Source organism: Rhinopithecus bieti, unplaced genomic scaffold (genome assembly GCF_001698545.2).
Source record: "Rhinopithecus bieti isolate Rb0 unplaced genomic scaffold, ASM169854v2 scaffold_22, whole genome shotgun sequence".
In the NCBI taxonomy this organism is placed as follows: domain Eukaryota; kingdom Metazoa; phylum Chordata; class Mammalia; order Primates; family Cercopithecidae; genus Rhinopithecus; species Rhinopithecus bieti.
In genome coordinates this window covers 1,507,493-1,526,073 of record NW_016803136.1, presented here as the reverse complement: position 1 = coordinate 1,526,073, position 18,581 = coordinate 1,507,493, and the positions used below count along the sequence as shown (strand labels likewise).

Here is an 18,581-nt window from a genome sequence, read left to right as displayed (position 1 = left end):
GCCTCCCAAAGTGCTGGGATTACAGGCTTGAGCCACTGCGCCCGGCCAGTGGCTCACATCTATAATCCCAGCCCTCTGGGAGGCCAAGGCGGGTGGATCACTTGAGGTCAGGAGTTCAAGACCAGCCTGGGCAACATGGTGAACCCTCTCCACCAAAAAATACAAAAATTAGTTGGGCTTGGTGGTACATGCCTGTAGTCCCAGCTACTTGGGACTAAGTAGGAGAATCACTTGAACCCAGGAGGCTGAGGTTGCAGTGAGCTGGAATCGTGCCACTACACTCCAGCCTGGGTGACAGAGTGAGATTCTATCTCATAAAAAAAAAAAAAAAAAAGAAAGAAAGAAAAACAGGAGTGTGGCTTTGAGAACCAGAAGTATCAGCAGCATTTGCTGTGGCCCAGGTTCTGTCTCTTGGCAACTATCACGTCCATCTCTGCTGGTACAGATAGCAACTCCTCTACCTTCCTCCCCCTGCCAGAATTTGGTTATAGGTGAGATCTCTTTTCTCTGTCCCTACTCACCCCATACCAGATCTCTCTGATCCTAGTGGGACTTCATCCTCCCTGATATGTCCCTGGGTTAAAGCAAAGAGCTTCTGTCTCCACTGGCAGTTTCTTCCAGCTGCATGCCTCCTGCCACCCTTTACTGATAGATCTGGCTGTACTTCCTGAGTTTATTTGCTGGAAAGGGCACTCATCTGATGACGGATTTCAGTGAACAGAAACCCAGGTTCCCACCCGTCCAACATCAGCATTTCTTCTTAGATCCTAGCAAGGGGAAGGGATATGAGTTAGCTGGAAGAGACACTGACTGAGATGCTGATGAGCCAGTCTGGCCCTCACCCCGATGGGGGACTGTGCATGGAAGACCCTCATCTCCTTGTCCTGGCCCCACCTCCCCCAGCGAGGGACCCATGGCTTCTCTCTAGTCTTTCAGGCTGAGAGTGGAATTGTACCTGGTGACAGGTCCATCGTCACGACGTGTCCTGGTCCCCCTGGTTTTCTCATGCCTGGGGCTGGGTGGATGGGGTCGAGACTGCAGGACATCATTGACCAGAATGCGGATCCCCAATATGATGCTCATGACGCCCACAGTCACCAGCCCAATTCCACCCAGGGTGACCAGAGCAAGAGGAACCTGGTGGCGCTGCCGGAATAGCCACAGACTCATCCACGCTAGCGGGACCAGGCGGAAGAGGGCCAGGGTGGCCAAGGAAGCCCAGCTGGTCACACTGAAGGCCAGGGATGGGGCCTGGCGAGAGAGCAACAGCAGCTTCCGCAGGTGCAAGCAGGCAGAGTTCAACTCCAGGAGCAGAGACACCATGGAGAAGCCCACGTAGCGGCCAGACAGAACAGCGGTGCTGAGGCAGCTCACCACCTGGGAGCCAGGGTCACAGGTCAGAGGACCCCCCATGACCTGCCAGCCATCATGTCCCAATAACCCAGGCCTTAAGAGAGACTTCCACGCATTCTGTGGGACTCCCCAAACACCTGACCTTTATGCTTTTACCTTTATCCTGGGGCCCTGAGCAGCGCTGAAACAACCCTTCCATAGATGAAGCCAGGATTGGCCCAGGGAGGGGCTATCTCATCCCCTAACACCCCTTTAACTTCCCATTCCTGGGCTTTTTTTTCTTTCTTTCTTTCTTTCTTTTTTTTTTTTTTTTTTTGAGACAGAGTCTCATGCTGTCACCAGGCTGGAGTGCAGTGGCGTGATCTTGGCTCACTGCAACCTCCACTTCCCTGGTACAAGAGGTTCTCCTGCCTCAGCTTCCCAAGTAGCTGGGACTACAGGCATGCACCACCACACCCAGCTAATTTTGTATTTTAGTAGAGACAGGGTTTCACTGTATTAGTCAGGATGGTCTCGATCTCCTGACCTCGTGATCTACCTGCCTCGGCCCCCCAAAGTTCTGGGATTAAAGGCGTGAGCCACCACACCTGGCCTAGGGCTTTCCTACCGCATACCCACACCCTATTCTAGGGCACCCCTTCTCAGAAAAGCTCCATATTCCACATTTCTGTGATCAACTGCACACCTGTGGGGGGACCCGAACTCCTTAGGCTCACATGGTGGGTGCCCTGGCATGGTGGATGTCCTGGCATGGTGGGTGCCCTTGGATGGTGGGTGCCCTGGCATGGTAGGTGTCCTGGCATGGTGGGTGCCCTTAGATGGTGGGTACCCTGGCATGTGGGTGTCCTGGCATGGTGGGTGCCCTTGGATTGTGGGTGCCCTGGCATGGTGGGTGCCCTTGTATGGTGGGTACCCTGGCATGGTGGGTGTCCTGGCATGGTGGGTGCCCTTGGATGGTGGGTGTCTGGACTCCCCAGCTCTGGCCAGCAGCCACCTCCTCCCCCTAACTCAGCCTAAGACTGGGGAGCCAAGCACCAGCTGGGGGCAGAGACTCTGTGGGAAATGATAGGACAGAAAAATGAAGAGAGGGCAGGGCGCGGTGACTCACGCCTGTAACCCCATCACTTTGGGAGGCCGAAGTGGGCGGATCATCTGAGGTCAGAATTTCGACACCAGCCTGGTCAACAGAGAGAAACCCTATCTTTACTAAAAATATAAAAATTACTTGGGTGTGGTGGTGGGTGCCTGTAATCCCAGCTACGTGGGAGGCTGAGGGAGGAGAATTGCTTGAACCCAGGAGGCGAAGGTTGCAGTGAGCCGAGGCCGAACCACTGGACTCCAAATTGGGGGACAGAGTGAGACTCCGTCTCAAAAAAAAGAAGAATGAGGAGAGACTGGGAAGCTCAGGCTGGACAGGGCTCCCCTCCTCCCCTCCTGTCTGGCTTCTCCCCTCAGAGTCTCACCACCAAATGATGACAGAGAAGATCCCAGGTCTTGCCTAAGGTCTGGTTCCACAGCAGGTCAGCTCCGTCTGCCAGGAAGTAACCTGTGGGCATGGGGGTGGGGGTTAGGCTGCTCCAGAGCCTGGGCAGCTTAGAGAGGATTTCCAGCTCCCCCCTCCCCGCCCCGCCCCGCCCCTCTCCCAGTTCTTAGGTTTCCCTTGGTAAAAGCTTCAGGAACGTTTAACCCCCATGGGGGAGGGGAATGGACCTCGAAGGACAGCAGAAGCTGCACCCCGCACCCCCGTCGCCCCACCGGCCCAGCCTTCCCTGCAGACTTACCCACAGACACAGCCACCAGCACCAGGGCCCAGCGCGGGTGGCCATGGATGGGGTCGGCGGCCATCTGAGGGTACAGTGACAGGCTGGGGGTATGGAGGGGGAAGGGAGGGGCATGGTTAGCCTCTCCAGGCACTGACCCCGCTCTCTCTGTGCGCGCCCCCACCCCAGTCTCAGCTCTGGAGACGCCCGGCGGGTCTCCCGGCCTCAGCCTCCCACCCCTCGCCCTCGCCCGGTGCGCCTCGAACCCCCAAGCCCGCACCCGAGCAGCGCCCCGGCCCCCGAGAGCAGGCTGTGCGCCAGGGAGACGCAGAGGTTCCGCCACCGCCAGCGGTCCCGAGCGGCCCATTCCGGCGTGGGCAGCCGCCGCAGACTCCAGTGCAGCCCTCGGAACGCGAGGAAGGAGGCGCCGGCCACCAGGAGCCCCGGGGGCGCCATGGCCCGGCGGCGGTTGGGGGGGCGGGGGGTCCAGGTCTGTCCGCTCGGTGGCCGCGCTCTTGGCCGGGACTGGAACCCGCTTCCCTGCAGGGCTAGGCCCCCGGCTCCCCTCCCCGCCCCGCCTTCAAGATCTGCAGGAACTTTTCCCCGCTGGTCCACGCCCCGTCCCTCGGCTGCGCGGTGATTGGAGCAGCCGCGGGGCCACCACCCCCGGAGCCTTGGCCACCGATCGCGTCCCGCCCCAGCCAGGGGAGCGGTTCGGGGGCTCCGGACCCTGGAGCTCGGGGGCCCTCCCCAGCTCCAGGCGTCCTGAAGCGCTGGAGTTGCAGACCTGGGTCTGCAGTCTAACCTCACCTGACACTCCCGCGCCCCGCCCACGAACCTTGACCTCCTCCTCCGGGCTCCCGCGCCTTTCACCTACTGAGCGTCACCACCACCCACCGCCACACCCTGGAAGGCAGAGGCCAGCGCAGCCCACACGTGCCTGCCCAAGTCTGGCCGCCGCGCCCACTTCCCTCCCAGCGTCCGTGGTGGGGAGGGGGCGCCCCACTTTCTAGGAGCCACCCCTTCTGCCTCCTGAGGTTTCCAGGCCTTTAACATATCCCAGAAAACCTGTAATTCCAGCAGTTCTGCTCCCCGCCTCCACAACCCCCAGGAGCCCCCATGTTGGAGAAGCGACGCACTGGGCCCCGCCCTGACCCCCAGCATTGTTTTTGGTCCTACAGAGGAGCCTCGTTAGGAAGACGAGGCAAAAGGGAATCGCTGGCCGCGGGTCTTGAAAACCGCCCCCCTTCTCCAAGGGCCTGGTACCTGTTGGGTGGGTAGAGTATCTAACAATCCAAGGGCAAGGAAAGGTAACACAGGGTCCCTTCAAGGCTGGGACAGAGTCAGAAGAGAAAAACAGACCTGTCCTGCTCTCAGTAGCAGGGCTGTTAGGATTCTAGAACCCTCCAGCCTTAAAAGGAAAAGCCTCCCCCAGCCCCTCACCACCTGAAGAGCCCCAGGTTTGCACTGCTTTCCTTCCACCTTACTCCACTCCACACCTCTTCATCTGGCAGACAGTCAGCAATTCAGAGCTGTTTCCTGCAGGCTGAGAGGAAGGATTCCAGCTACTTCAAAGAATTAAGTTCATAAACGAAGAGGCGTCCCAACCAAACCTTCTCACCAAAAAGCTGAGGTCTTCCCTTCATTCTTCTACCCCCACTTCTCCCAAGGTTTAAATAATAACACCAATCTCTTAAATTATATTTATTATAGGAAAGTAATACACAATTAATGTAGAAAATTTGGAAATTACAGAAAAACTAAAGATGAAAATTTCAGTGACTTTGTTCCACCATCCAAAGATAACCACTAAACATTTTTTAGCATGCCTTCCGTCTTTTTTATCTGCTCTATGTATACAAGTATACACCCATACTTTAAAAGACAAAATTGAGAACACATAACATGCACTATTTTTACAACCTTTTAATATTCAAGGAGTATTTTTCTTTCAGTCAGATGTTCTTTTACATGACTTTTAATGTCTGTGCAGTACCCCACCATCTGGATGGAGATACAATAATTTCCTTAAGCAAAATCCCCTACTGCAAACTTTCATTACAGCAGAAAAGGAATGAATTCCCAACCAAACCATTGCTTCCCATTTTTCTCCATTGCAAAGCTGGGATGAACATCTTATCACTAACTGAATCCTTAATTATTTTCTCAGGATAAATTCCCAAAGATAGAATTCATAGGTCAAAGGACGTGGAGCTTTTAGGCTACATGACACATATTACCCAACTGCCATCCAGGAAGCCTGCACCGATGTATACGATGTATACTCCCACGCGCAATGTATGGCAATGTCATTTCAGTAGTCTCTTTGCCAATATTGGGTCTTATTTTTTTCTGTTATGGTTTGCTAAGGGAAAAATGCTTTCGGCTCTATTTGCCTTTCTTTAATTACTAATGAAGCATACATTTTTTTCATGGTTTTATCCATTCCGATTTCTTTTATGAATTTCCTGTGTATGTCCTTTCGCAGATGGCTCTTGGTCCTTGAGGCTGCTTACGTAAACATTACAGGCTGGGCGGAGGTGGAAGTAGGGCGGTGAAGCCACAGGGCATTGCACTATGGTGCCACATCTTGGAGGCAGAAAGCCTGGAGAGAAATGGTGATCAGAGGAGAGGGCTGGAGGCTTGCCGTCGATGGAGGCTGGCTGTCCTCCCTCCTTTCGGGGTGCTCCTGGCCTTTACGGGCTCCTCTGTTGGATGCCCAGGTAGGACCCTGTGCTCTCCAGGCCTGGTCCTTCACTGGTCTCCGCATTCCCAGGCTCCCTTTCCTCACCTCTGCTCCATGATGGATGAAGATGGCAGAGGCACATGTGAGGGCTGGAGGGAGACGCTGTGGCCAGTGAAGCAAGAAGAAGAAAGGACGGAGGCAGTGTCCAGGAACAGAGTGACCTTTGTTGCAGCCTATGCGTCTATCCCCTCCTCTCTACCACTGTCCCACTCAGCTTGGCTGCAGAAAGGCAGGGTTCCACAGTCTACTCTTCTCCACATCCTTGAGTTTTTCACAAGCAGAGGATAAGATACAGCTCCCTGCACATCTCCTCCCACCAAATCGAAAAGACAGCTTCCTGTAGCCGCTGGGTGAGAATGGATCAGGGCTGGAGGGGGCAGGTTTATACTGCCTGACATCCAGAAGGNAAAAAAAAAAAAAAAAAAAATGCAGAGGTTGCCAGATGCTGCATTTGGTAGGAGCCTGGCTAGCAGAATGGTGCTTTGTCAGACCTCACCGTGGCCCAGGAAAATGGTCCTCAAGACAGACTCCATGCCTACCAAGCGACTTGCTAATGATTTCTTTGTCCTCCAGGACAGGGAAGGGGTTTTTCTGGATGGGATACATTGATATTTTATGGCCTTGAAACACTACCCTGATTATAAATTAATAAATTGCTGTGCAAGTAATTGCATTAATTGCATCAATCTCTTGTTACTTGGAGTTACTTTTTGGCTCCAATGGTGTCCTGATTTACAATTCAATGCTAGATTGTGGAGGCTTTGCCTTGGGAAGGTTTCCACTCTGACGTGTCCTGATACCCTCTACAATCAAAAAGCAAATCCTGGCTGGGCTCAGTGGCTCATGCCTGTAATCCCAGTACTGTGGGAGGCTGAGGCTAGCGGATCACTTGAGGTCAGGAGTTCGAGACCAGCCTGGCCAACATGGCAAAACCCCATCTCTACTAAAAATACAAAAATTAGCTGGGCATGGTGGCAGGCGCCTGTAATGCCAGCTACTTGGGAGGCTGAGGCAGGAGAATCATTTGAGCTCAGAAGGTGGAGGTTACAGTGAGCCGAGATCATGCCACTGCACTCTAGCCTGGGCAACAGAGCAAGACTCTGTCTCGAAAAAAAAAAAAAAAGCAAATCCAGGGTCAGGCGAGGTGGTTCATTCCTCTAATTCCAGGGAGGCTGAGGTTGGGCCCAGGAGTTCAAGACTGGCCTGGGTAACATAGCAAAACCTCATCTTTACAAAATTTCTTTTAAAATTAGCCAGGTGTGGTAGCACAAGCCTATAGTTCCAGCTATTTTGGAGGCTGAAGTGATATGATCACTTGAACCCAGGTGGTCAAGGCTGCAGTAAGCCATAATCAGGCCACTGCATTCCAGCCTGGGTAACAGAACAAGACTCTTTCTCTAAAACATAAATAAATACATAAATAAAATAAATAAGCAAACACAATGTATTCAGTAGAATGGACTTAGAGCAAGAGAATGGATTCAGACAGGTGTTTTTTGTTGTTGTGGTTTTTTTGTTTTTGTTTTTGTTTTGTTTTGTTTTTTTGAGACGGAGTCTCCCTCTGTCGCCCAGGCTGGGGTGCAGTGGCGCAATCTCGGCTCACTGCAACCTCCGCCTCCCAGGTTCACATCATTCTCCTGCCTCAGCCTCCCGAGTAGCTGAGACTACAGGCGCCTGCCACCACACCCAGCTAATTTTTTGTGTTTTTAGTAGAGATGGGTTTCACCGTGTTAGCCAGGACGGTCTTGATTTCCTGACCTTGTGATCTGCCCTCCTCAGCCTCCCAAAGTGCTGGGATTATAGGTGTGAGCCACTGCATCTGGCTGTTTTTTTTTTTGTTTTTTTTTTTGAGACAAGCTCTCACTCTTTCGCCCAGGGTAGAGTGCGGTGGGTCGATCTCAGCTCGGTGCAGCCTCCACCTCCCAAGTTCAAGAGGTGCTCCTGCCTCAGCCTCCCGAGTAGCTGGGACTACAGGCATGTGCCACCACACCTGGCTAAGTTTTGTATTTTTGGTAGAGACAGGGTTTCACTGTGTTGGCCAGGCTGGTCTTGAACTGCTGACCTCAAGTGATCCGCCCACCTTGGCCTCCCAAAATGCTGGGATTACAGGCATGAGCCATTACATCCAGTCGGATTCAGAGAGTTTAGAATGATTTTCGGTGCCAAAGGTTGAAACCAAAAGAATCTTGTAGCCAAATTAATCCTGAGTCAACAAGAAAATTAAACAGAAAACTTCATTACTGAACTGCCAAAACTTTATCACATAAAATCTGGATTTTGTTGGGCTGAAAATTAGAAGTCCTCATTTTGCAAGAAGCTACATACGGGAAGTTACTCTTTAGAGAGGAGCTCTTGTGTTGAAATGAAACGTTTATTTAGGAGCATCCCTGGCTGAACATTTGTTGTGCCCCTTCCCCATGTCAGGCACGATTTATTTATTTATTTATTTATTTATGAGACGGAGTCTCATATCTTGTCCCTCAGGCTGAAGTGCAGTGGCACAATCTCAGCTCACTGCAACCTCTGCCTTATGGTTTCAAGCGGTTCTCCTACCTCAGTCTCCCAAGTAGCTGGGATTATAGGCACCCACCACCACGCCCAGCTAATTTGTTTTTTTTTTTTTTTTTTTTTTTTTTTTTTTGAGAGGAGTCTTGCTCTGTCACCCAGGCTGGAGTGCAGTGGCACAATCTCAGCTCACTGCAAGCTCCGCCTCCCGGGTTCACACCATTCTCCAGCCTCACCTTCCCAAGTAGCTGGGACTACAGGTGACCGCCACCACGCCCAGCTAATTTTTTGTATTTTTAGTAGAGATGGGGTTTCACTGTGTTAAACAGGATGGTCTCGATCTCCTGACCTCGTGATCCACCCACCTCAGCCTCCCAAAGTATTGGAATTACAGCGTGAACCACTGTGCCCAGCCATGCCCGGCTAATTTTTTGTGTTTTCAGTAGAGACGGGGTTTCACCATATTGACCAGGCTGGTCTCGAACTCCTGACCTCGTGATCCACCTTATTTGGCCTCACAAAGTGCTGGGATTACAGGTGTGAGCCACCACACCTGGCCATCAGGCACCTTTTATACATTATCCCATTTAACCTCACACAACAGAGATTCATCTTATCTTTTATTTATATTTTTTGAGACAGGGTCTCACCCTGTCACCCAGGCTGGAGTACAGTGGTGCAATCATAGCTCACTGCAGCCCCCAACTCCTGGCTCTTGGGCTCAGGCGATCCTCCTGCCTTAGCCTCCTGAGTAGGTGGGATTACAGACACGCATCACTACCCTCAGATAAATTTTTTTAAAAATAGAGACAGGAGGCCGGGCGTGGTGGCTCATGCCTGTAATCCCAGCACTTTAGGAGGCCAAGGTGGGCGGATTGCAAGGTCAGGAGATTGAGACCATCCTGGCTAACACACTGAAACCCCGTCTCTACTAAAAATACAAAAAATTAGACGGGCGTGGTGGCAGACACCTGTAATCCCAGCTACTCGGGAGGCTGAGGCAGGAGAATGGCGTGAACCCACTGCAGCCGACCTCATATGAATTTTTAGATTCAATATATTTCAATGAAATACTACTGCAGCGGCCCTAGTCGGTTCCCCTGTTTCCCTCCCCCATCTCCTCCATCTCCCCAGCACCCGACTCCTGTTTGCTGTTAAGGTGGAAATACTTGGATTCCACACAGTTGGGGTTGGGGGAAGGAAGGGCAGGAGTTTGAAGAAAACAATGTTGGGACGAGCTGCTAAGGGGAGCAAGTGAATAGGTAGCAGGACTGGCCTGCGTCAGTGCAGCAGGAATTTGTGGTACTCCAGTGCTGCAGGCTTCTCTATCCTCTTCTAGCAGTGCCCTGACCTGGGATCTGGGGCAGAGAGAGCTTCTGTGCCAGCCTCTCAGGCCCCAGGATTAGCAATGCCAACCAGTGAAGGTTTGGGAGATGAGGGAGTCCTCTTAAGGGCACAGATTGGCAGGCCAGAGTGAGGGGCAAGGCTTCAGCCAAAGAAAGTATTTACTGCCAACCGGGCGCAGTGGCTCACGCCTGTCATCCCAGCACTGGGAGGCCGAGCTGGGCAGATCATGAGGTCAGGGGATGGAGACCATCCTGGCTAACACGGTAAAACCCCATCTCTACTAAAAATACAGTAAATTAGCTGGGCATGTTGGCACGTGCCTGCAATCCCAGCTACTCAGGAGGCTGAGGCAGAAGAATTACTTGAACCCTGGAGGTGGAGGTAGCAGAGAGCCGTGATCATGCCACTGCACTCCAGCCTGGGCGACAGAGTGAGATTTCGTCTCAAAAAAAAAAAAAGCAGAATATGTTCCACAGTACCAAGCTAAGTGATGTTCATGTCTACAGAGGAAAGCTGAAATGAACCTCTGCCCTCCACAATTACTGCATTCCTGAAGAGTGCAGAAATCAATACTTGACAAATAGAAGTCTGCCTTTCAAACGGAAACACCCTGACTTACAAATATCACTCCAGAGGCAATGTATCTGACTTGATGGATGTTTAGTCGTCAGCCGACTGCTACCTTTCTACCTTGAAATTTCTCCATTCTGTGGCCTGTCTATAAAGAAAGAGGCAATATAGTGTATAGGAAAGCGCCCTGAACCAAACCAAATACCTCGATTCTGATTCTGGCTGTGCTACAGACTAGCTGAGTATGTATGCCTGGATAAGTCACTTAGCCAGCCCTTGCCCAAACTCCCCATTGCATTAAAAATAGTTTTTAGGCCGGGCATGGTGGCTCATGCCTGTAATCCTGGCACTTTGGGAGGGCCAAGGCAGAAGGATTTCGTGAGGTCAGGAGTTTGAGACCAGCCTGGCCAATATAGTGAAACGCTGTCTCTACTAAAAATACAAAAATTAGCTGGCAGTAGTGGCACCTGCCTGTAATCCAGCTACTCTGGAGGCTGAGGCAGGGGAATCGCTTGAGCCTGGGAGGTGAAGGTTGTGGTGAACTGAGATTGCGCCATTGCACTCCAGTCTGGGCAAGAGAGTGAGACCTTGTCTCAAAAAAAACAAAAGGAATTGTTTTTAAATTTTTACCGTTCTGAAAGCACATTGACATCCTTTGCATTTTTTTTCTAATTATTTCACTTTGAAGGCCGGGTGCGGTGGCTCAAGCCTGTAATCCCAGCACTTTGGGAGGCCGAGACGGGCGGATCACGAGGCAGGAGCTCAAGACCATCCTGGCTAACACGGTGAAACCCCGTCTCTACTAAAAAATACAAAATCTAGCCGGGCGAGGTGGCGGGCGCCTGTAGTCCCAGCTACTCGGGAGGCTGAGGCAGGAGAATGGCGTAAACCCGGGAGGCGGAGCTTGCAGTGAGATGAGATCCGGCAACTGCACTCCAGCCTGGGCGACAGAGCGAGACTCCGTCTCAAAACAAAACAAAACAAAACTAATTATTTCACTTTGATTTGTAAATTCTCAACTAGATTGAGGGGCTGTATGGGTTACAATTCCTCTGCATCCTCCACAATAAACTTGATGGGAATTTCAGACTTTTTTTTTTTTTTTTTGAGACAAGAGTCTCGCTCTGTAACCCAGGCTGGAGTGCAATGGCATGATCTCGGCTCACTGCAACCTCTGCCTCCTGGGTTCAAGCGATTCTCCTGCCTCAGCCTCCCAGCAGCTGGGACTACAGGTGCGTGCCAACACGCCCAGCTAATTTTTGTATTTTTAGTAGAGAGGGGGTTTCACCATGTTGGCCAGGCTGGCCTTGGACTCCTGGCCTTAAGCGATCCGCCTGCCTCGGCCTCCCAAAGGGCTGCGATTCCAGGCGTGAGCTACCGCCCCCCGCCAAGGTCTTGATTCTTGTCTGCCTTTCTGCTTCCCTGTGAACTCTACTGGTTGCTTTTTTTCCTGCTTTATCCCTCGTCCTCGGTAGACAGTGGGCACTCAATAAAGGATGGTTAAATGAATGAATGCACGAACAAATGACTGTCCTGGAGCTAGTACTGCATTGCACGTATACATTGATGACCACAGACATCGTACAACGCGCAATCTTGGCAAATTTATTAAAAGCCTCCAGACTTCGGTCTCTTGCAGGGCGACGCCGGGAGCCTATCGCACGCTGAGGTCTGTCGTGGGCCCCAGAAACAGCCTCGGAAACGTGGGAGGCGGGGCTTCCCCGACCACACCCCCTTGTATTCAAAGCCTTTCCGCCTGTGGGCCCGCCTCCTCAGCGCAGTGTGCCACTCTAATTGGCCACTTTACCAATCCATCTGAGCACCTCTGAGCCGATTGGATAAACTGCTGAACTCTGGTTGCGCACTTTCCGGCGCTGGGAACGCGGAGCGGACGCAGACTGGCCGCCATTGCGCTGCGGAGAAAGCGGCCTCCTGTGTGAGGGCCTGTGGGGTGCGTGGCAGGCGTTTAAGGCCGGGCTGCGGGAGGCGTGGTCGGGTCAGGCTGAGTGACTGAAGGGGTTAGGCCGGGCGCGGCTGGATGCACTCAGTGTGGCGGGATTGCAGGCCGGGGTCCCCGGACGCCTTTCTGCTGCGCTTCTTGTGGGCCCGGGCCTGTGGTTAGTGAATTTTTCTGTCCCGCCGCTGTCCAGATTCTCCGGGTATGGCCGGAGTATTTCCTTACCGAGGGCCGGGTAACCCGGTGCCCGGCCCTCTAGCCCCACTACCGGACTACATGTCGGAGGAGAAGCTGCAGGAGAAAGGTGAGTCGAGTGTGGAGCGGCGCGCGGGCCGGAGGCTGGGCGGGTGTTCGCGCGCGCAGGTGGCTGGGGACCCTCCCCGTTTGGGCCGCTCCTGAGGTGACAATTCCCTTGTTAGCCCCATTTAACTTTTTATCAAGTCATTTTAAGCGCGTGTTATCCGCAAGCGCTGATCCAGTAGCGATGGGGGCAAAATTCCTATCCTTACGGGGTTTAAATTACAGCGGGAGAGATAGATGGTAACAAAACCTTGAGGATCTGTAATAAAAACGTCAGGCCGGGCGCAGTGGTTCACGCCTGTGATCCCAGCACTTTGGGAGATCCAGGCGGGCGGATCACCTGAGGTCGGGAGTTCCAGACCAGCCTGGCCAACATGGTGAAACCCCGTCTCTACTAAAAATACAAAAATTAGTCGTGTGTGGTGGCACCTGTCTATAACCCCAGCTACTGGGGAGGTTGAGGCGGGAGAATGGCTTGAACCCGGGAGGCAGAAGTTGCAGTGAGCTGAGATCGCACCATTGCACTCCAACCTGGGTGACAGAGCGAAACAACGTCTCAAAAAAAAAAAAGTCAAGTAGTGATAAATGTGATGAAGGGAAAAATAGAGTAAAATGGTAAGGGAATTGGCAAGGAGTGCTTCTTCCTGCTGGATGCCTGCTCCTCTGTCACACTCACTGACAGGAGCTTACTCTAGGGCAAGAGGTGAAGAGGATTAGGCTGAAGGTGTGCAGTCTTTTAAACTGAGGTGCCTTTGTAGCTCGAAAATGGCAGCAATTGCAGGCGAAGCGCTATGCAGAAAAGCGGAAGTTTGGGTTTGTGGATGCCCAGAAGGAAGACATGCCCCCGGAACATGTCAGGAAGATCATTCGAGACCATGGAGACATGACCAACAGAAAGTTCCGCCATGACAAAAGGGTTTACTTGGGGTAAGGAACATCCTGAAATAATTTCATTTGGAATTTGGCCCTTTTCCCTTTTCCCTTTTCCCTGTCCCACAGTCTTGGATAGATGCTCTGTCATTTTGGAACAGGACGCTGCTTTGACAGCTCATCTTGGTGGATATAAGAGAAAGGGGAAAACCAGTAGGAGTCTCTGATAATTTCTACATCTTCCACTTATGCAGTCTGTTTCCCTTCTGTTCCTGATCTGTGACTGGGACTTTAATTTGTCCCGTTGATGCTATTATAAGATGTCCCTGTCATTGAGCTGGTTGAAGCCCAGAGTGGGATACTGTGCATAGTGGCAGCCTGTCACTCCTCAGGGACCTGAATTCTGTGTTTAGGGTATTTAATTTCAGAGGTATCCCTACTGCTGTTTTTCTGTGGCTGTAAACTGGGTGGGTACAGGTACAGATGTCTTAGCAGATTCCTGTTCTATTTGGACACAAAAATGTTTGCCGTGTAATGAACTGGAAGTTTTGTTTATTTCAAAAAATAGTTTGAGAACTGTGCTGGCTGCTAGGGGTATAGTAGCGAGCAGAGGGTAACAATCTCCGCCTTTCTGCAGTGTGCAGTCTAGTGGCATGACAGACATGAGACAACTGGTGATAGTGAAGTATGGTGAATACTTTATTATGATTTATGAGAAGATACTGAGGGAATAGGATGTGAGACAGCCGCAAAGCTGTCTCCAGAGGGATAGCCGTTGATTTAGAGGAGCTGATACCAGCATTGTGGGACTATGACATTTAAGAAGAGTGGTGCAAGGTGAAGTTGGAGAGGGAGAGGCAGGGTTTCTGGTTAGGAAGGGCCTATGGGCTACGTCTGGGAGTTTGGATTGTAAGGTAGGATTTACTGTGGATCATGAGCGTGTGGCTTCTCTGCATGGGACAGGTAGCAGAACACCTCGTCATTTCTAATAGCCTTCTCTTTTTCTAATGTGCCAGTGCCCTCAAGTACATGCCCCACGCAGTCCTCAAACTCCTGGAGAACATGCCTATGCCTTGGGAGCAGATTCGGGATGTGCCTGTGCTGTACCACATCACTGGAGCCATTTCCTTCGTCAATGAGATTCCCTGGGTTATTGAACCTGTCTACATCTCCCAGTGGGGGTGAGAAAGGCTGAAATATGGTGGGCGGTGGTGGTGGTGATTGGGGGGCAGTGGGTAGAAATGGTTGTATGATGTTCTTGCCTTCCAGGTCAATGTGGATTATGATGCGCCGAGAAAAAAGAGATAGGAGGCATTTCAAGAGGATGCGTTTTCCCCCTTTTGATGATGAGGAGCCGCCCTTGGACTATGCTGACAACATCCTAGATGTTGAGCCACTGGAGGCCATTCAGCTAGAGCTGGACCCTGAGGAGGACGCCCCTGTGTTGGACTGGTTCTATGACCACCAGCCATTGAGGGACAGCAGGAAGTGAGTGATAGATGGAGATACTACTCCTGGGAGGAGTTCCAGAAACCCAGAGGGAGTCCTGGGAGATCAGTAGGTGGTATGGTTTGTCTAGCTGCTTACTTGAGGTGGGCCTTTCATTTTTTACCCTAGGTATGTAAATGGCTCCACTTACCAGCGCTGGCAGTTCACACTACCTATGATGTCGACTCTCTACCGCCTGGCTAATCAGCTCCTGACAGACTTGGTGGATGACAACTACTTCTACCTGTTTGATTTGAAGGCCTTCTTTACATCCAAGGCACTCAATATGGCCATTCCTGGAGGCCCCAAATTTGAACCTCTTGTTCGAGACATCAACCTACAGTGAGTTGGAGAGATTAGGGATTTTAGACATTTTGAGTTGGATAAAATGTAATCTTGATCCTTAAAGTCCTGATATAACTTCCAAATTAGTCTGCGCCAGGTGCAGTGGCTCACGCTGTAATCCCAGCACATTGGGAAGCTGAGGCAGGAGGATTGCTTAAGCCCAGAAGTTTGAGTCCAGCCTGGGCAACATGGCAGAGCCCTGTCTTTACCAAAATTTTGCTGGGTGTTATGGCACTCGCAGCTTCCTGTAGTCTCAGTTACTTGGGAGGCTGAGCTGTGGGAGGATTGTCTGAGCCCAGGAGGTTGCAGCTGCAGTGAACCATGATCATGCCATTGCATTCCAGCTTGGATGATAGAATGAGACCCTGTCTCAAAAAAAAAAAAGTCTGCTTACTCTTGATATTGTACCCTAGGGATGAAGACTGGAATGAATTTAATGATATTAACAAGATTATCATCCGGCAGCCTATCCGCACTGAATACAAGATTGCTTTTCCTTACTTGTACAACAATCTTCCACACCATGTCCACCTCACCTGGTAAGAGACCTGGAACACAACAGTTGGAAAGGAGAAGGTTGGTGTTTAGGTTGGGCCAGGGCGGGAAAACTTTGGCTGACTCTTCCTTTCGTTTTAGGTACCATACTCCCAACGTTGTATTCATCAAAACTGAGGATCCTGATTTGCCAGCTTTCTACTTTGACCCTTTGATCAACCCAATCTCCCACAGGCACTCGGTCAAGGTGAGGAAGGGAAGGGACACTTTCCCTCAGCAATTCTAGGAGAAATGCCTGAGGTTGACTGAAATGCTACTGAACACTGAAGTGGAGGGAGACATGTTTTCCATCTTGCTAAGTATTCCTCTTGAGCTATAAGCGAATTTGAGAATTTAGCATTTGCCTTAAAACGTGTCATTGGTATAATCCTAGTTTCTGTGATTATCCTTCTGGACTTTATGGTTCTCCTGTTGGGTGCTCTAGATAATCTGTCCTGGTTTGTCTCTATTATATTTGTTTGTTTTAGTCTTTATATTGAGATGTAGTTAACATACCGTACAAGTTACCCATTTAAAGTGTGTAATTTGGTGGTTTTTAGTTTATTCTCAGAGTTGTCCCAACTGTCATGACATGCAATTTGAGAATATTTTCATTACTTGAAAAAGAAACCCTTAGCAGTTACTCTCCATTTCTCCCCAACTTTCTTACGCAACCACTAATCTACTTGCTGTCTGTAGATTTGCCTGTTCTGCACATTTCATATGATAGAATGAAAGAGAATCATACACTGTGTAGTCTTCAGTGACTGGCTTCTTAAGCTCACCATGATGTTTTCCATGTTCATTTGTGTTCCGTTGTGTCCAAGCCCAGTGTTTGGAGCTTGGGTGGAGGTGATTGCAGTGTTGGCTGCTGTGGTGTTGGGGCTCCGTTGGGAGGCTTTCTGTTGGTGAGCCAGTTGGGGTGTGAGAAGTGACACCTGCTTTCCTGGTGGCCCTGTCTTGTTGTTTGCTCCCTTGCTTTCCTTTGCGTTGGCACTTCAGGGCTGCTTCTGTCAGACAGTCCAGTTTCCATGGCAGATACAGGCTTTGTGCTTGGCCCCACATAATGTCCCTCTTAAGTCTGTGCCTAGTTTAGCAGGAACTAAACCCTTAGAGGGATTCCTTTTTCAGAGCCAGGAACCGTTGCCGGATGATGATGAGGAATTTGAGCTCCCGGAGTTTGTGGAGCCCTTCCTGAAGGACACACCCCTCTATACAGACAATACAGCCAATGGCATTGCCCTGCTCTGGGCCCCACGGCCCTTCAACCTACGCTCTGGTCGCACCCGTCGGGCCCTGGACATACCGCTTGTCAAGAACTGGTAAGGTTTCTCCCTGGGGCAGGGGGAACAATAGTGGATATACAGGGGAAAAGACTCCAACTAGGTGGGCGTGTAGCCTTTCTTAAAAATTTTTTTTTTTCCATAAAAGTGGCAGACAACCCAAGGCTTGCCTTCTTTAGCAGAGTGGCTGGAAGAAGCGATGGCTGAACTCTGGTGGGCTTATTTTCCCAGGTATCGGGAGCACTGTCCTGCCGGGCAGCCTGTGAAAGTGAGGGTCTCCTACCAGAAGCTGCTGAAGTACTACGTGCTGAATGCCCTGAAGCACCGGCCTCCAAAGGCTCAGAAGAAGAGGTGAGGTGCCCCGGGGCCCTGTGCAGACTTGGGTTCCAGAGATACCAGTAGGCTGACTCTCACTCTCCATGTTCCCACCTCAGGTATCTGTTCCGCTCCTTCAAAGCCACCAAATTCTTTCAGTCCACAAAGCTGGACTGGGTGGAGGTTGGGCTCCAGGTTTGCCGCCAGGGCTATAACATGCTCAACCTCCTCATTCACCGCAAAAACCTCAACTACCTGCACCTGGACTACAACTTCAACCTCAAGCCCGTGAAAACGCTCACCACCAAGGTGCCTGCATTGGACCCGAGGGGCCTCCTGGGTGTCAGGGACGGACAGCTGTTTTTGCTCTGGCTGCTGATGAAGGCATACATCCAGTTGGGTCCGTTGCTCATTCATGTTCTTTCTGGTTTTTTTTGTTTGTTTGTTTTTGCATCCTCTCCAGGAAAGAAAGAAATCGCGTTTTGGGAATGCTTTCCACCTGTGTCGGGAAGTTCTGCGTTTGACTAAGCTGGTGGTGGACAGTCACGTGCAGTATCGGCTGGGCAATGTGGATGCCTTCCAGGTGAGGTTAGGTATTCCCAACCCCTGCCTGGGTGAGGAGGCTGGAGGAAGCCTGTGCTGACCATGGAGCTGGTTTAAGTTCCAGGTCTGACAGGGCAATTGTCTTGCAGCTGGCAGATGGATTGCAGTATATATTTGCCCATGTTGGGCAGTTGACGGGCATGTATCGATACAAATACAAGCTGATGCGACAGATTCGTATGTGCAAGGACCTGAAGCATCTCATCTATTATCGTTTCAACACGGTGAGACCCTGACTCTAGTGGCTTACTTTCTTTGAAACAGAGTCTTACTCTTGTCGCTCAGGCTGGAGTGCAATGGCACGATCTCAGCTCATTGCAGCCTCTGCCTCCTGGGTTCAAGCAATTCTCCTGCCTCAGCCTCCCGAGCAGCTGGGATTACAGGTGCCCGCCACCACACCTAGCTATTTTTTTTTTTTTTTTTTTTGAGACGGAGTCTTGCTCTGTTGCCCAGGCTGGAGTGCAGTGGCCGGATCTCAGCTCACTGCAAGCTCCGCCTCCCGGGTTTACGCCATTCTCCTCCCTCAGCCTCCGGAGTAGCTGGGACTACAGGCGCCCTTCACCTCACCCGGCTAGTTTTTTTGTATTTTAGTAGATACGGGGTTT

The 18,581-nt window shown here is 51.3% G+C and overlaps 2 protein-coding genes across 2 annotated transcripts in view; one reads left to right on the top strand and one right to left on the bottom strand.

Annotated features, from left to right (window-relative positions):
* Positions 1 to 501: 501 nt before the first annotated feature.
* Positions 502 to 3,886, bottom strand: TLCD2 (TLC domain containing 2). The gene is made up of 4 exons (XM_017866647.1): positions 3,394 to 3,886; positions 3,135 to 3,217; positions 2,817 to 2,899; positions 502 to 1,377 (listed from the first exon to the last, which is right to left on the bottom strand). The coding sequence occupies exons 1-4, from the start codon at positions 3,567 to 3,569 to the stop codon at positions 925 to 927; spliced, it is 795 nt and encodes a 264-aa protein (XP_017722136.1). The 5' UTR covers positions 3,570 to 3,886; the 3' UTR covers positions 502 to 924.
* An 8,248-nt stretch (positions 3,887 to 12,134) lies between these two features.
* The window catches only part of PRPF8 (pre-mRNA processing factor 8), a 37,175-nt gene continuing 30,728 nt past the window's right edge, over positions 12,135 to 18,581 (top strand). The window contains exons 1-13 of the mRNA XM_017866447.1: positions 12,135 to 12,232; positions 12,432 to 12,542; positions 13,297 to 13,465; positions 14,425 to 14,589; positions 14,678 to 14,896; positions 15,026 to 15,238; positions 15,655 to 15,780; positions 15,878 to 15,983; positions 16,907 to 17,097; positions 17,290 to 17,409; positions 17,493 to 17,682; positions 17,837 to 17,956; positions 18,066 to 18,200. Coding sequence (XP_017721936.1) covers positions 12,443 to 12,542; positions 13,297 to 13,465; positions 14,425 to 14,589; positions 14,678 to 14,896; positions 15,026 to 15,238; positions 15,655 to 15,780; positions 15,878 to 15,983; positions 16,907 to 17,097; positions 17,290 to 17,409; positions 17,493 to 17,682; positions 17,837 to 17,956; positions 18,066 to 18,200 — 1,854 coding nt within the window. The 5' untranslated portion in view covers positions 12,135 to 12,232; positions 12,432 to 12,442. The remainder of the gene's footprint in view (positions 12,233 to 12,431; positions 12,543 to 13,296; positions 13,466 to 14,424; positions 14,590 to 14,677; positions 14,897 to 15,025; positions 15,239 to 15,654; positions 15,781 to 15,877; positions 15,984 to 16,906; positions 17,098 to 17,289; positions 17,410 to 17,492; positions 17,683 to 17,836; positions 17,957 to 18,065; positions 18,201 to 18,581) is intronic.

What these genes read in the sequence shown, in the direction of transcription:
- TLCD2 (XM_017866647.1), bottom strand. Translation starts at nt 3,569, where the DNA reads ATGGCGCCCCCGGGGCTCCTGGTGGCCGGCGCCTCCTTCCTCGCGTTC. An exon ending in GGGGCCGGGGCGCTGCTCGG is followed by an intron (nt 3,218 to 3,393) that starts GTGCGGGCTTGG and finishes CCATACCCCCAG; the next exon opens with CCTGTCACTGTACCCTCAGA. An exon ending in GCTGGTGGCTGTGTCTGTGG is followed by an intron (nt 2,900 to 3,134) that starts GTAAGTCTGCAG and finishes CCATGCCCACAG; the next exon opens with GTTACTTCCTGGCAGACGGA.